General features: G+C 34.8%; 1 protein-coding gene across 1 annotated transcript in view; it reads left to right on the forward strand.

Moving 5' to 3' along the window:
- ADAMTS6 (ADAM metallopeptidase with thrombospondin type 1 motif 6) overlaps positions 1 to 15,644 on the forward strand; it is a 346,468-nt gene that overhangs the window by 194,972 nt on the left and 135,852 nt on the right. The window contains exons 10-11 of the mRNA XM_044663590.1: positions 4,008 to 4,154; positions 14,833 to 14,974. Of these exons, the coding sequence (XP_044519525.1) occupies positions 4,008 to 4,154; positions 14,833 to 14,974 (289 nt within the window). The remainder of the gene's footprint in view (positions 1 to 4,007; positions 4,155 to 14,832; positions 14,975 to 15,644) is intronic.

The following is a 15,644-nucleotide window of genomic DNA, read 5'->3' on the forward strand; positions in this document are numbered from 1 at the left end:
ATATATATATATATATTTAAAGACTGATCTCACAAAATGAAACTAATAAAGATCACTTGACTTAATAGAGTTAGCAAGTGTCTGCTCAACATTTATTTCTGCAGAGCAAGCTCGAATGAACATTAGGTTCAGAAATTTGAAATATTCAATAACTAGTTACTTGCTTGGCTTGATGCAAAGTGTCTATTAGGCTGCTGATACTTTTTCTCCTTTCAAGGTAGTACAATTCAAATATATTCCAATATAGCTTAGAAATAATTAATTCTCTATAGATTAAATAAAGTAAAGTATGGAGAAGCTGAAAAAGAATTAGAATTCCATCTGTTTTAAAAGAAGAGCCAGCCCACTTGATTTTCTAGGCAGCTTTCTCCCAAATATCTAGCCCCAATTGCTCTCCTGTAATCCAATTCCAGGTCACACATTGCCTACCAGGATATTCTATAGGCATCTCAAGTTCACTATAGGTAAAAGGGAACTCTGTATTTTCTCTCTTTACTCATCTTTTCACCTAAAATTTCCCATGTCTTTTATGGGTACCATCATCTCTCCAGTCTTCTAGGTTCAAAAATCAGTTATCCTTTTGTCTTCTCTTTCCCTTCATACCCACATGCAACCATCTGATAAGACTTTTCAATTCTATTCCTGTGACAGTCCCAGAATCTATCCTCTCCTCTCATCCATAAGGTCACCACTCTAATTCAGGTAGTCAGTCAGTCAACTAAACAAAAAGAATTTATTCAGTCTTTGCATATGTATCATTGTCTCTAACAGACGGAAAACAATGACAATTATTAATAAGTGCCTTGCACATTTTGTTGTTGTTCAGCCATGTCTGACTTGGTGTGACCCCCTTCAGGGTTTTTTTGGCAAACATACAAGAGTGGTTTGCCATGTCCTTCTCCAGCTCATTTTACAGATGAGGAAACTGAGGCAAACAGGGTTAAGTGACTTGCCCCCCCCCCCCCAGGATCACATAGCTAGTAAGTCTGTGAGGCTGGATTTGAACTCTACCTGACTCCAGCCTGGGCACACTATCCATCACACCACCTAGGTGCCCTTGTCTAACACGTGGTAGGCACTTTATAAATGTTTACTGATAGATTAAGCACCTATTAAGTGAGTGGCCCAGCTCTTATCCCTAGAACCAGGCTATTGTAACAACTCCCTAATTGGCCTCTTTCTTTCCCAGCTCTCCACTCTGTAATTTAACCTCTATAAGACTCCATGATACTCTTAAAACAAAGCTTAAAGTTTCTCCATTTGGCATATAAAGCTTATATAGACTAATTCCATACTGTTTTTAGAGATTTATTTCATATCACTCCTCTTCATGTATTTTATATTCCAACCAAATTGGCTGATATATTCTTCCCTAGTATGCCATCTTCTGCCTCTATACCCTCTCCTCCATTTTTGAAATATAATTTCTCTCATTCTTCTTAAAATCATTAGTTTCCTTTCAAGACATCCCCCATAAGAAGCCTTTTCTTACCCCTTGATTGTTAGTTCTCTCTGCCTCCTCAGATCATATTTCATTTACTTCTCTGTATAAATATTTTACATCTTCACACTAGAATGTAAGTTCCTTGAGAGCAGGGGATGCTTTTCATTTTGCTTTTATAACTCCAGCACTTGGCATAGTGTCATCTACATAAACATAGGTGATTAACAAATGTCTGGTGGAGAAATGAATAAGTGAATCTGACTTCCATCAAGTCATTTGCTCATTAATCGACCTAGACTGTTATGGGAAAAAGGACTTTCAAAATCACCTTGAACAACTAATCTCCTCTTATGAGTTTCTCTTGTACTTTACTAAAGCTTTATCAATGTCAGAGAGATGCCCTAATATCTTCATGCCAAGTGGATTTGTTACTCAGCTCCTGCTGTTTAGAAGAAGCTCCAGGTGGTACTATTGTAGCCACATAGCAATTTGTAGCCTTGAGAGGTGCTCCATATTGCAGATTAAAATAGTGGGATTGGCCAGACACCCTGGTATATAAATCATGTCCTTTCCTTCCAGTTGTAATTTTCTGTTTTATATCTCAGACTTCTGAGTTCTGGAACAGACTTGTTTTGCTATGATATTAGTGAGCTTGGGAAACTCAGGACATTTCACACTGATGACCATCTTCTCTTCCTGGATACTTTCTCTTTTTGGGGTTTTTGTGACATCACTTTTTCCTAATTTTCTTCTTAAATGTCTACTCACTCCTTAGTCCATTTTGCTGGACTATCTTTTTCTCTCTCTCTCTCTCTCTCCATATATATATATATATATATATATATATATATATATATGGATATATATATATATGGATATATAAGATCACTTAGTGTATATATATATACACTAAGTGATCTTATCAACTCCCTTAGATTTAGTGTTCATTTCTACATGACTCAAATTTATGTTTTCACCCCACAGGCAAGTATTGAACACTGGCTAGCTCTACCATCATACTCAGTCCACACCCTATGCATACCTAAGATCTAGACCTCACCTCTCTTTGAGTTCTAGTTCAACATTTCCAGCTATGTGCTGGGCATCTCAAATTTGAAATGCTTAAATCTAGATTCTCCTTTAAAAATTACTAATTCCTTTTTATTTTTTTATCAGTTATTTCCATACTACTCCTTATTTCTTTCGTTTTGATTGCCTTCCCTTATCTTTTTCTGTCTCAGTATTAGCCATCCCTGAAGGCCTGGTTTAAGATCCACTCCTTTCATGAAGTTTTCCTTGTCTTAACTCAGAGTTCTGTCCCCTTCCCCTTAATGCTTATGAGACCTTGTATGTATGTGTTCAACTCCTCTGGCACTTAAATGCAGCTTTAGACTGTTATTTTTTTCATCTGCCTGTATGCATCTTGAGGGCAGGGAGGAGCTGTGTGGGCTGTTTGTTTATTTGCATTGATCACTGTGCCTAATTTAATACTTTTTTAAAGCTTGACTCTTAAAGTCAACACCCTCTCAGATCAGGTACATTCTCTGTTAGGACAAAATGAAGTACTTGAAAGTCACTGGACATTTAACGGAGAAGGTTCACTTTGCCCTCACAGCAAGGATATGGGGCAAGGACACAGCAACACTTAACTCTTTTGCACAGAGTCCCCACTGTCTATATCAGGAAATGTGTGTGGTCAGTCAGTCATCAGGCTATAGTGTCTTGTATGGTTTCAGATACCCACCAAGTTTAAGAGATGCCAACTACTCTCATCTGGGATCTTTTATGTCCCCAGACAAGAAAACTCCATAAAGGAAGTTGGGGCCAATCAGGTGGTATATGGGAGGAAGTTGAGTCAAGATCTGGGAAGTTGTGTCCTGGTCCTATCATAATACTGTATGCATAGCAGGCATTGACATATTTGTTGGCTGATTTATCTTTCAATATTATATAAGCTAACTTTATGATAAGCATAATGCACTAATAGAAACATAGATTATGAGAATATGTTCTTGTGATTTAAGAAAAACCTGGGTTCTTTTGAGTTCTGTTTTGTAGATAAAGAGTTACTATGCAATAATGAGAGGCATCTTCTGTCTGTGTTAGTTTATCAAAATGCAAAATTCATAAACTAATATTCCTATATTTTTATTTATAAAAATGACTCAAAGATCCTTACTGGAGAATCCTGAAATAAGTGGTGTACACATCATAATCTTTATAAACACCATACAGACACAAATAGTGTTTAGTTTGAACTGAGTGTAAAAGAATTGTTTCTTAGTATCCAAATCTAAGAGACTCAGTATACTACAATGAAGAATTCTTCTGAACTCAAGCAAATTATTTAACCTCCTGTGGTCTCAGTTTCCTTTTCTGTCAAATGAGGGGGATAGAACTGATGACCTCTAACGTCCCTTCTAGCTCTCAGTTAACGATCCTAAATCCAATAAGTCATGTCTTGGCAGAGGAATCAACAGATCAGACTCTATGGGAAAATTACGTATACTGCTTTTTATTTCCACTTTTCATTTTCTTGTCTCATGATTTTCTTCTTGAACAGTTTTGGGATGAACCACGATGGAATTGGAAATTCTTGTGGGACCAAAGGTCATGAAGCAGCAAAACTCATGGCAGCTCACATTACTGCAAACACCAACCCTTTTTCCTGGTCTGCCTGCAGCAGAGACTACATCACAAGCTTTCTAGAGTAAGTAACCTTTGAAGAGGAATGATGAATTTCCAGAAATAAACCATCAATAGAAGCCCAATCATTGACTCTAGAGCTTCATATGTTGGATGATAAGTGATATTAGCAGAGGTCCAGTAATATTTCCCAGGCTGTTTCCAAAATTATATTGTGGCAAGTTCTTCTTCCCCTTTTTTTAAATGGCATTATAGTATGCTAAATAGATTTCAGAGAAGTTGGAGTAGGGCTATGGTGAGAAGTTGTTAAATATATGAATGATAAGTATCATCTAAAAATATGAAGCTATGTCATACAGAATTCAAATTTATGTGATTTCTTTATTATATACAAACATTTTACAGATATATGTTAATTTTTTTTTCATTGGTGGAAAAACAGTATCACAGAGGTTTAAAAGCATTTAACAAAGGAAAAAAACTCAAGTACCACATTGGTCTGAAAATAGGTCAATGACCTGAAAAAAAATTTTGAAAGGAAAATTGTATAGGCTACATTTGGGTTTTACATAAGGTCAAGAATGGCCTTAAATGCAGACCAATTTAGTAAATCACTAGGGAGTTCTCCCTTAAAGACAATGAAATTGTCTCTTTGCCAGAGATTAGAAACTACCTAACAAATGACTTTTTAGCATCTTTCTAGCATGAAGCTATTGTTCCAGTCCTTTCATGCATATTACAAGAGTCTGGTTACTTCAAAAGAACAGTTATCAGTTAGCAGAGGTGTACATTGCCCCAGGAAAGCAGATGTTCTCCCAGTTCTTACCTGTGAAACTAAGTTTGAATAGCATCTTAGAGGTTTCAGGGTTTTTTCATACTATTAACCTCAATTCTTTTGTGTGAAGTAGTTCTTGAAGATGAAGCACCTTGTGAAGATGGCAGATTGACCTAAAGAAAATTTGAGCAGTCGAAGTTGTTGGGGTTTTGGTTTTTTTTTTTTCCTTTTTTTTTTTTTTAAAGAAATTGAGTTTGCCCAGAACTTATGTTGGCATGATCTCCCTTTACAGATTTCATTTTTCTCTTTTTAAGATTGTATTTCCTTAAGAAAAAAATTCAGTAGTTAAAATATAATAGACATAGCGTGGTTTGTTGGAGAATGAGTTCAGATATGCTGAAGGTCAAACCATGTCCTGATAGTTCAAAGTTATACACATACAATATAGGTAGGTCCCGATTAGTTTAAATAACAAATTCCATGAAGTGGTCACAAATTCAAATTTTTACTATTCAGAGTTACAAATATGTAAAATATGGTTCCAGCCCACTGGAAATAGGCTTTGAAAATTCAAATGACATTACCAATTTCATGGGATTTATTATTCACATTAATCAGGCCCTAACTGTATAAGTTTGTTGTAAAACAACTTCAAAAAGTAATTTTTGGTCCAGCTTTCTAACACTAGTGTTTCAAAAGGATTTCAATAAATTAGTTAAAATAAAAATATTTAAATGAACTAGAGATGGAATCAGTTTAGAAGGCAGGAATTTTGAATACTTCTCCACTATTTCAAGAGCTTATAATTTTATCATTATGGGTACTCCTTCCCCCAAGGCAGATCTCAATGGTTCTATACTTTAGCAGGTCTTCATGAGTTCCTATGGCAAAAACTAAACTAAACTAAAAATTAGTCACCTGGTAGAATAAACTTTTGGTAATGAGATTCTCTGAATTTAGCAAGGTTGGTCCTTTGATGACAGACTTACTGCCTTTCTGACTTGGTAGGGCTTGCCAGATTTTATGCTCCGTTGGCAAAATCTTCAGGGACCCAGAGTCTCTCACTCCAGTGGTGTCAATTCAAATAGAAATGGGAGCCACTATACAAAGTATATATACACTACATAAAGATCCCTGTGGGTTACACATTGATTTAATTTTTAAATGTGATATCATTTCTGTTTTATTGGTTTTTAAATTTTATTTTGCTAAATATTTCCCAATCAAGTTTTCATTGATTCAGGTTGCATTTGAGAGTGTTTATTGGTTGCATGGGCTGCCCATAGGACCTCATGTTTGACACTTCTTATTTACAATCCAGTATGCCTTTAGTTTAGGACCTATCATATGACTGAGGCTCTTTCTAATCTCAGTAATAATTGGCTATACTCTCCTTGGTTACCTTGCATACCAAGAAAATTCACACAAGGATAAACTTGGGGGTATTTGTTACCTAAAGCATTCAAGACTATCATTTTACAAGATGACCTGATCCCAGAATCAAAATTTTAAACATTGATGTAATTTTCCTTTTCTCCAGATCTTAAGTCAAGATGGAACTGGAACCCATCCTCTGGCAGCCCTCACTTACCTAGTCAACTTAAGTATCTGTCACTAGAAAGATAAATTATATGGCATACCCATGAATTCCTATACATTTTCTAGGGTTTGATTTTTTAAGAGACTTAATGAGGCCTAGGATTCATTTTTAATGTCTTTTTGTCTGATTGGATTCAGCACATGCCCCTGATCTGAATTTCTGTCAGAATTTGCTTGACTAAAACCATGTTGTAGCCACTCTGTCACTCCAAAAGGGACTCTATGAATTTGTGGCTAGATCCAGTTCAATCCTACTGGTATGGTGAGATTTGCCAAAATAAGTAGAATTTACTATTGTGGAGCCAAAACTCCCTCTAAAGCAGCATTATTCAGGCAAGAAATCTAGACTTTTCCCAAAGGCAAAAGAATGGGTAAATGGAATTTACCAGAATGAGTGTAGAGGGGAACATTGATGCAGTGGAAAAGGGATTGTGATTGAGGGGCAGTGAGTGGTTTACTGGATAGAGAGCCAGGCTTGGAGATGGGAGGTCCTGGGTTCAAATCTGACCTCAAACACTTCCTAGCTGGATGACCCTGGGCAAGCCACTTAAACCTAATTGCCTAGCCCTTATCAATGTTCTGCCTTGGAAATATTGCCTAATATCAATTGTAAGACAAGATAAAAGTTACAAAGAAAAGAAAAGAGATTGTATTTGGAGTCAGGGGACCTGCTAATTCCTACTTATGTGACTTTAGGCAAGTTACTACATGTTTCTTAGTCTCAGTTTCCTCATTTCTAAAATGAGGGGATGGAACTAGATGAATCCAAGGTCCCTTTTAGCTCCAAATCTATGATCTTGTGATTGTTATGACAGTCTAATGGGATTACTAATCCTATAATTTGTAAAAAAAAATTCCCATCTCACAGAATCAAAGGATTGTTCACAAAGTTCTTTTTCCAAGTAAAAGATGTACATAAGAGGTAATTGGTAGAGACCTGGGAGAATATTGCTTTTCATGCAAACTAAAAAATTCTAGTGACAATTTGACCAAGCATGCGTTTAAAAAATAAAAATCGTTCAAGGTCCTTAAAATAGACCAGTTCACTGGAGCACAAAGGAAGAAGAGTGACTTCACTAGATTTTTCTTGTTCTTTCTTAGTAATACACTAAACCTAAATGCTTCACTAGCCACATGTGATATTTTTAATAACTGATCAGGAATTATGATTGCAATTATGTTTTAAAGTTGGCTCAGGAAGACTCATAACATTTTATTTCATTTCTCTCCTCAAGAAAAAAGGAACCTTGAAAGATGAATTATTTAGAAACCTCTGCTCAGCCAACAAAATGCATACTTTCTCCTTAGTGCCTGGCTAGGCCAAAGATGACGATGAATTTTAACAATGAGCTTTCTATGATTTATGGAGATTCACTTTTCACTATGTTAGGCTGAAACTGATTCCTTGACCATAAAAGCCAGTAAAGTACAAGTTTCTCTCGTATCATTCTGAAACACTAAGTGCTGTCAATCCGTCAGGAGGTGGTGTTTACCAACTCCCAATATTTTTTTTCAGATTTCTTAAACTCGGTGATTCAATAAGTGGTTCATGAATCGCCCAGAAGCCGTCCAGATTAAATAATAAAGAACCCATTTCCGTTAAAATGGACGAGTTATGCCAGCTTCTGATGTTTTCCGACGACGGCTTTGCAGGTAGTGTCCTTCCTATCTGCCTGCGGGACTATTTTTTAACTTAAAAAAAAAAAAAAGGAAAAGAGAAGATTAACCCTGTATTATGGCTCACACCCATTGATGACCATGAGCTTCTACCAGGCAGTGGAGGGCAGCCAAAAGGAATTTAGGTTATATTCGATATATTTCCCACTATTTAGAGAGAGGATAGAGTAATTTCAAATAGTTTTCAACAATTCCTGGGGCTTCTTTGAATCAAGTAAAGCTCTATTCAGATTATGCTAATTAGAGCCTGTTAAATTTGTTTAAATTGTTAGAGAGAGACATATCAGACTCTTGCAGATCCAAATTAAATACAGACTAGCCTTTTTTAACAAAAAAGCTGGTTGCTGAAAATTTAGGGAGCAAATTGCTATCTAACATCCCAAGTGAAGTAGAGATGAAAAAACCGAGAGCCTGGCTCCTGAGAACCTGCTCTCATGGAGGCTGAAATAACAATTTCAGGGTGATCAAGACACTAATTAATATTTCTTATGGGCTAGCAATATTCAAAGGCAATATACTATGGAAAAAATAAGCCAACTATTGGCTTGATAGACCCTTCCAGAAAGATGGACTCTTTGCAGAATGAAGAATTTTTAATATTTTGGTTTTATTTTTTATGTGTGCCTTAGAAAATAATTTGACAGTCTTCCCTCCATTTCAGTGGCAATCTTCTATTTTTATTATGAATCTCTTCATATAACTATTTAATGGTGTACAAAAGAAAGAACAAGGGTGAATTATCTAGCATTATCATGGTTCTTGCCACCCTGAAAAAAATCTAGTCTGATTATAATGATCTTGACTATTGTTAGGTAAACCCACTGAAAAGATAAAGGCATTATACTCTTGGTACCTGTAGTATAGAAGAAATAAGAGAAGTTTTAATCAGAGTGATTGAAGATAGAGAAGACTATAATTCCAATTCAATGAATAATTTGATAGAAAATCCCTATAAATAATTTGTCTTTACATATAGTAGATTGTGATAATCCTTTCCCTATTATTTTTTTTTGCTTTATTTTAGTGATAGAAATGTGGGGGTGCAGGTAGTTAGCTCAGTGGATAGAGAACCAGACCTGAATATGGGAGGTCCTGGATTCGAATATAACCCCAGCCACTTTCTAGCTGCGTGTCTGTCCCTGAGCTAGTTAACCCCAGTTGTGTATCCCTTAACTACTCTTCTGCCTTGGAACTCATATTTAGAATTAATTCTAAGCCAGAAGGCAAGGGTTTTTTTTTAAAAGCATTGTTTTTGTTTTTGTTTTTGTTTCAAGATGGCATGAAAACATTACCTTTTTCATAGTAAAGTTTTGAACAAAGTTTAAAAAGATACAGTTTGCTTTCAGGATGGCCCAACTATGTTTTAGACCATGGGTCTAAAAAGCAGAATACAAATTGTCTAAGTAAAAGCAAACCAAAAAATATGATCAGGGGAGTCATCAAATACTCTTCAAGTTCATACATTTGACTACATGTTAAAGTGTGGAAGATGGAAGCTTGGCTAACGTAGACAGTAAGGAAGATTAGGAAATCTACAAATTATGATTCTCTTTTTGTTTTTATTTCCCAGGCTAATTATCTAGATAAGGAAGATGGCAAGCCTGAATTAAAGTCATGAGAGCATAAAGTATTATTAACTTTGAATCCTTGGTGTCAAATATGATACTTGCACATGTGATTAGAATACAGAAATTCTAAACTTAATGATAAAATTAGCCTGAAGAATAGAAGTATAAATGGAAATAGTTCTTGAGTTTGCTAATTTTCTTTTCTGTTGTGAATGTAAATTGAAGTTGTTTTTTCTTTTTATTTGTGAAGCATATAAAAATTTTTAAAAATCATAGATTTAGAACTGGAAGGGATGTGAGAGGCATTGTAGTCCAACTATTTTTTTTACAGATGAGGAAACTGAGGTTCAGGGAGGAGAAGTAACTTGCTCTTAAAGTAACTTTACCAATAGAATGGAAAAGTATAAAGAAAATGAGACTGAAAACCAGAAATCAAAGTTTACTTTCTGGGCTACCACCTCTTGTGTGACATTAGGCAATTCAATGAGTGTCTCTGCTTTAATTTTCTCATTGATAAAAATGAGAGCATTAGTGGGCAGCTGGGTAGCTCAGTGCATTAAGAGCTAGGCCTAGAGACAGGAGGTCCTAGGTTCAAATCTGGCCTCAGACACTTCCCAGCTGTGTGACGCTGGGCAAGTCACTTGACCCCCATTGCCTAGCCCTTACCACTCTTCTGCCTTGAACCAATACACAGTATTAATTCCAAGATGGAAGGTAAAGGTTTAAAAAAAATCAGAGCATTGGACTAGGCAATCTCTAAGATTCTTTGAATTCTCACATTTCATGATACTGTAAATCTCATTCTATGGTCTGAATATATTAGGATCAAGGATATGAGGTTGGTCAAAATCTTTTGTTTTGCATTAGTGACAATGGGCTGTTGTCATCTTAAATTTGTTTAGTAGTAACTGAAAATTGTATCAACAGAATGAAAAATGTATTTAATAATACCTATTGCCCAAATAATGATTCTTTATAAGTACTCTATGTTTAACAAAGATAAAATACAAAATTTTCTTTATTTCATTATTCTTATCACCAGTAGCAATGATACAGACTACAAAGACCTAAGTATTGATACAGCAAACCTACATGAATCATAACCAGAATCATAAATAAATGAGAATTTTCACCCTATATGCAGTTTCTATGTAAAAGAGACAAATAGCAAGAAAACAAATTTATATAATGGCTTAACTTTTAATAAAATACAACATATATTCAAGCTTACAATAATTTTTGAACAGTACAAGTCTTTCAATCATCAAAAAATATGGATATACATATTCTACTGGAATGCAGAATTTCAGAAAGACTTTTCAAGAAAGAATTCTTTCTGCTAAATGCTCTAACTAAATATTTAGTTAATCCAAACACTTCAGCTACCAGTTATTCTTATTAATTAAAATTTTACAGTTCATGCAAGATAGGAAGGTAGGATTATTACAAAGCACAAAGCCAAGTAAGTCCACCTTGCAGATTATATTTACATTTCAAGGTCAGTTATAGTTTATGTAATGTTAATTATTTTTTAAAAGAAAGATTGTTATTTATGTATTTGAAGAGATAATGGACTGGTTAAATCTTTGTAGACTAGAAAATTTTTCGTTCTATTTGCAAAGCCAAATTAATGGCAATTTATTCACTCATTCATTTGGTGACATCATAAGACTGGTTATTTACATTGAGAAAATGAAAACAAGATGGCTTCTAGTCCTTATCAAAGTAAATTGCTTTAATATGTTCAAAAAAGTTACTTTTACAGATTAGAATGTAAGCAAATTGAAGACACAGATTTTTATCATTTTTGCCTTTCTCTTCAGCATGCCATGCAGTGCCTGGGCTTAATAAATGCTTCTTGATTGGTTGATTAGAGGCTGAGGAGGAGAGACCCTTCCCTCCATCCTCAGAATAATCTTTATTCAGTTGAGATAGTATCTCTCTATTGTATATGAATCATGGAGATGATTTAGAGGTATCACCTGATTAATTTAATTGGTAGGACAATTAAGATTCAATGACTTAAAATGCTGAATTCTACTTTAAGTGAAAAGGAGGACTTTGAAGAGAGCTCTCAGTCATACCCAGTGAAGCCTTCCTTCTTTGGTGTCATGTTTCAAAATATCTATATTCCTCTAATAATGACAGATTTTAGTAAATTCATGGCATACTCCACTTGGGGCATTTCATGTTATATTCAATTCTTTTGCTCCTATTCTAGTGTTAAATATTGTTGTATGATGATTTTTCATTCTTTATAGTTCTGAAAGGGAAACAAAAAAAGACTTCTACAAGCTTTTTTTTCAGATCAAACTCAAACCTTAGCAGAACATGAAGTGTTTCTAAATAAATATCTAAAAGGAAAGCCAGTCTTTTGGATGCTTGTGTCATGCATGGTCTAGGCCAGGTGACTCTGGGCCAATGACTAGATCTTCTTTTTCTGTTGAAAGGTCTTAAAGACAAGAACAGTATTTTGGACACCTTTGTGTGGATATCCTAAGAGTATGGATACAGGCAATGCTTAAATGAGGTAGTTGTTGCCTCACTCATAAAGTTAACCACTTGTCCGATTTGCCACCAGGAAAGGGTTTTTCTCTTGGGGAGTTGTACTCTTCATGGATCACTCCTTAGGGCCTCTCTGGCAACCAGCTCTTGCCTGAAGTTGTACCTACCTGGCCCAATCTTTCCTTTTCTGATTTCCCAGGTTTAAATTTTTTTTTCTCTTTTCTTTCCCTTCCTTCCTTCTTTCCTTCCTTCCTTTCTTCCTTCCTTCCTTTCTTCCTTTCTTCCTTCCTTCCTTCCTTCCGTCCTTCCTTCCTTCCTTCCTTCCTTTCTTTCTTCCTTCTTTCCTTCCTTCCTCCATACCTTCCTTCCTCCATACCTTCTTTCCTTCCTCCCTTCATTCCTCTTTCTTTTTCTTTCTTTTCTTCTTTCTCACAACCAAATTAAATGACATCAATCCATGGAAAATAATTAATTAGATTCAGGGTGGAAGCCACAAGATGAATATATTCCATGATCTTTTTGTTGTGCTTCTTCTGTTGTTGTAAACATTCAACTCTTCATTCAAATCTTTCACTATATATTTTTCAAAGTTTCTTCACAGAAATAGAACGAAATTTTGTTAATATATTATGTTCTTCTTGTATATTTAATAAGATACACTCGATAATATTCTAAGTAGCAATAGAAAATGAGAGGAACTCACCACTATCCATTCAAATAAACCGTTCCTATTGAAAACCAGCAAGGTGGCTTTATGACAACTTACTTTTTCCTCATACTTGATATTTAACTTCCTTGTCAAGAATCTATTTTTAAGCAAAGTGTTCTGAACTTTTGAATTCAATAACAATCTTACAAAAGTGCTCATAAGATATGGAGTCATATATTTTTAAAGCCAGCCTTTAGCCATGAAAATAATGCTGAAAAAAAGATAAATGAAATTCATATTCCTTTTCAGTCAGCTAGGCTAAATCCTCACCTGTCTTCGGCACAGGCTAATTTCTGGAGTGATACTTAAAAGAGGATTTCAAAATCAGGAAAAAGAAAATGTTTCTATATAATGGTAATAAGAACTACTTGACTTGCTAAGTTGCTGGAGAAGATATGTCTATCCTCCCCAGTGCTTTCTTCACTGACATGAGAGATTATGTCTTTGGCCAATAGTAAAGTCTGTCTGTGTTAGCACCATATTCCCCAGGAACTTATAGAAACAACATGTTTCCTTTTGCCAGTGAAGAAATAATTCAAATTTTTAAAAGTGATAATTATGCCATTTGCTGTGATGCATTTGTAGGATAATATATTCTGAAACTGAGCTACTCTTTTTTTGGACTATTTTTAAAAAGTCACAGTCAGAAAAAAAAGAAGAAAGGGTTGAAAGTGAAAGATATAGAGCATGTTGTCATTGATGTCTTTGAATGACCTCAGAAATAATATGATTCAATTTTGAAAGGGATTTAAATTTACTGTAATGCTTAACTTCTAATCAGTGAATGAATTGGAGTATCATTTGAATGTGATGGATTTTTTAAATGTTTGTAAAATGTATTATTGTAAAATGTTTCTCTTTTTACTTATGTATAAATGAAAATTTGAGCTGTCCCAAATAACAGTTGTAGAACTGCTACTTGTGAAATTATTTTCCTTTGGCAAAGTAGATGGAAAAGATTTGGAAAAAAAAACACTAGGGCTGGCACAATTGACAGGAATGTTGGAAAAAATGTTTAAATGTTGGCATAGGAATTCTTTAAAAATTCTAACTTATTCACATGTGAAATGAAAGTAAAAAAGCATCTGTCCTATTTTATGCACACTGACTAAATAAAAATGAACAATTATATTTTGCAAAGCATAAAGCACTTTAAATGAATGCACTCTGTCTGGCTTTTGGTGATCTTTATATTATTTGTTCCACCAAATTAAACTATTATGTTGGAGTGCAGACATACTTAGAAAAGCAGAGATTATAAAGAGAGAATTTTCATTTTTTCAACACTGATGACCTTAGCTGAAATCTGAAATTTTGAAGAGACTCAATACTTTTACTGCATTAGAGCAGAGACTTTTGGCTCTTGGCCTTTGCTTTCATTCTGTCCATTTATTATTGGTATTTTTCCAGATCTGATGGACATGTCTGATCACAGAATCTTTTTTCTGCTTAAAATGGAGTTATATAGATTAAGTAACTTGTTAAGGGTTACAAACACATTTTTGTTACTTGCCACATTTCATGTTTTTAATTCTACAACCAGATGTGTGGCTATGTTTTCACTGAAAACAAACAGGAGGCTTAGAGCAAATATGAAATTATGTTTTTCTTGTTTCCAAAATTATTTTACATCATTGTTTTAAAGAACAATATGATATTTGGATTATTACCTAAGGAGCTTTTGTGTGTGTGTGTATTAGTAATGGAAAAACATCACTATTTGGATCTTTTATTCCCAACTAACTGAAAACTTGAGTAGAAATATTTCACCCTACTGTGGGATAAATTTACTAGGAGTGTATAATGTGTTCAAATACATTAAAATAAAGAACTCTGTACGCGGTATCATAATTCTGATTGAAAGAGTCCACAGAGTACCTAATCTCCTTTGATCCTTTATGTTGAACAGTTCAGGCCGTGGCACTTGCCTTGATAATGAGCCTCCCAAGCGTGACTTTCTTTATCCAGCTGTGGCCCCAGGTCAGGTGTATGATGCTGATGAGCAGTGTCGTTTCCAGTATGGAGCAACATCCCGCCAGTGTAAATATGGGGTAAGAAGTCTTAATACTTAAGCTTCATGTACTGCTTAGTCATTTGTATATATGTTCCTTCGTGACACAAATGTTGAATGAGATGGAATGAGAAGTGACATAGTTTACCTTCACTCATTTGAGTAACACTAGCAGTGTAAGAAGTTTGCAACATAATACTACATCTATTTTTTTCTTTTTTCTGATTTGTATGCTTGTTATTTCTCAGATGTTTGGGTGGTACTAAGTGAGGCTAGCTTCTTTCAAGAAAGCAGGCAGCCTCTGCATAGCTTCCAACGTATTTATTTTTACACATATTAACTTTATGGTGTTAAAAATAAGAACACTGATTTTGAGATCTCATTCTTGACTTTTTTCTTTTTAATTTTAAGCTAATAGGTCCTTTAAAATTGGCTAGAATTGTTTTAATTCCAAGTTGTTAGTGGTGAGATCATTCAGCTGTTGCTTCACCCACTGCCCACACTCAAACAAATCCTCAGGCAGGGCCAAAATGACATGAGCTCAAATAATAAAACAAACAAACAAAAAGATGGCTGTGAAAAAATGTTGGCATCCAGATTGATTATCTTTCCACATCTGCCTTATGAAGTAGCAATGTGTGTACCACCATGGAATGTACAAAAAAACAAAACAAAACCCTGGCCTCTTTCTAAATCTTAGATGAACAAAT

The sequence above is a fragment of the Gracilinanus agilis genome, chromosome 1, assembly GCF_016433145.1.
Source record: "Gracilinanus agilis isolate LMUSP501 chromosome 1, AgileGrace, whole genome shotgun sequence".
NCBI lineage: Eukaryota > Metazoa > Chordata > Mammalia > Didelphimorphia > Didelphidae > Gracilinanus > Gracilinanus agilis.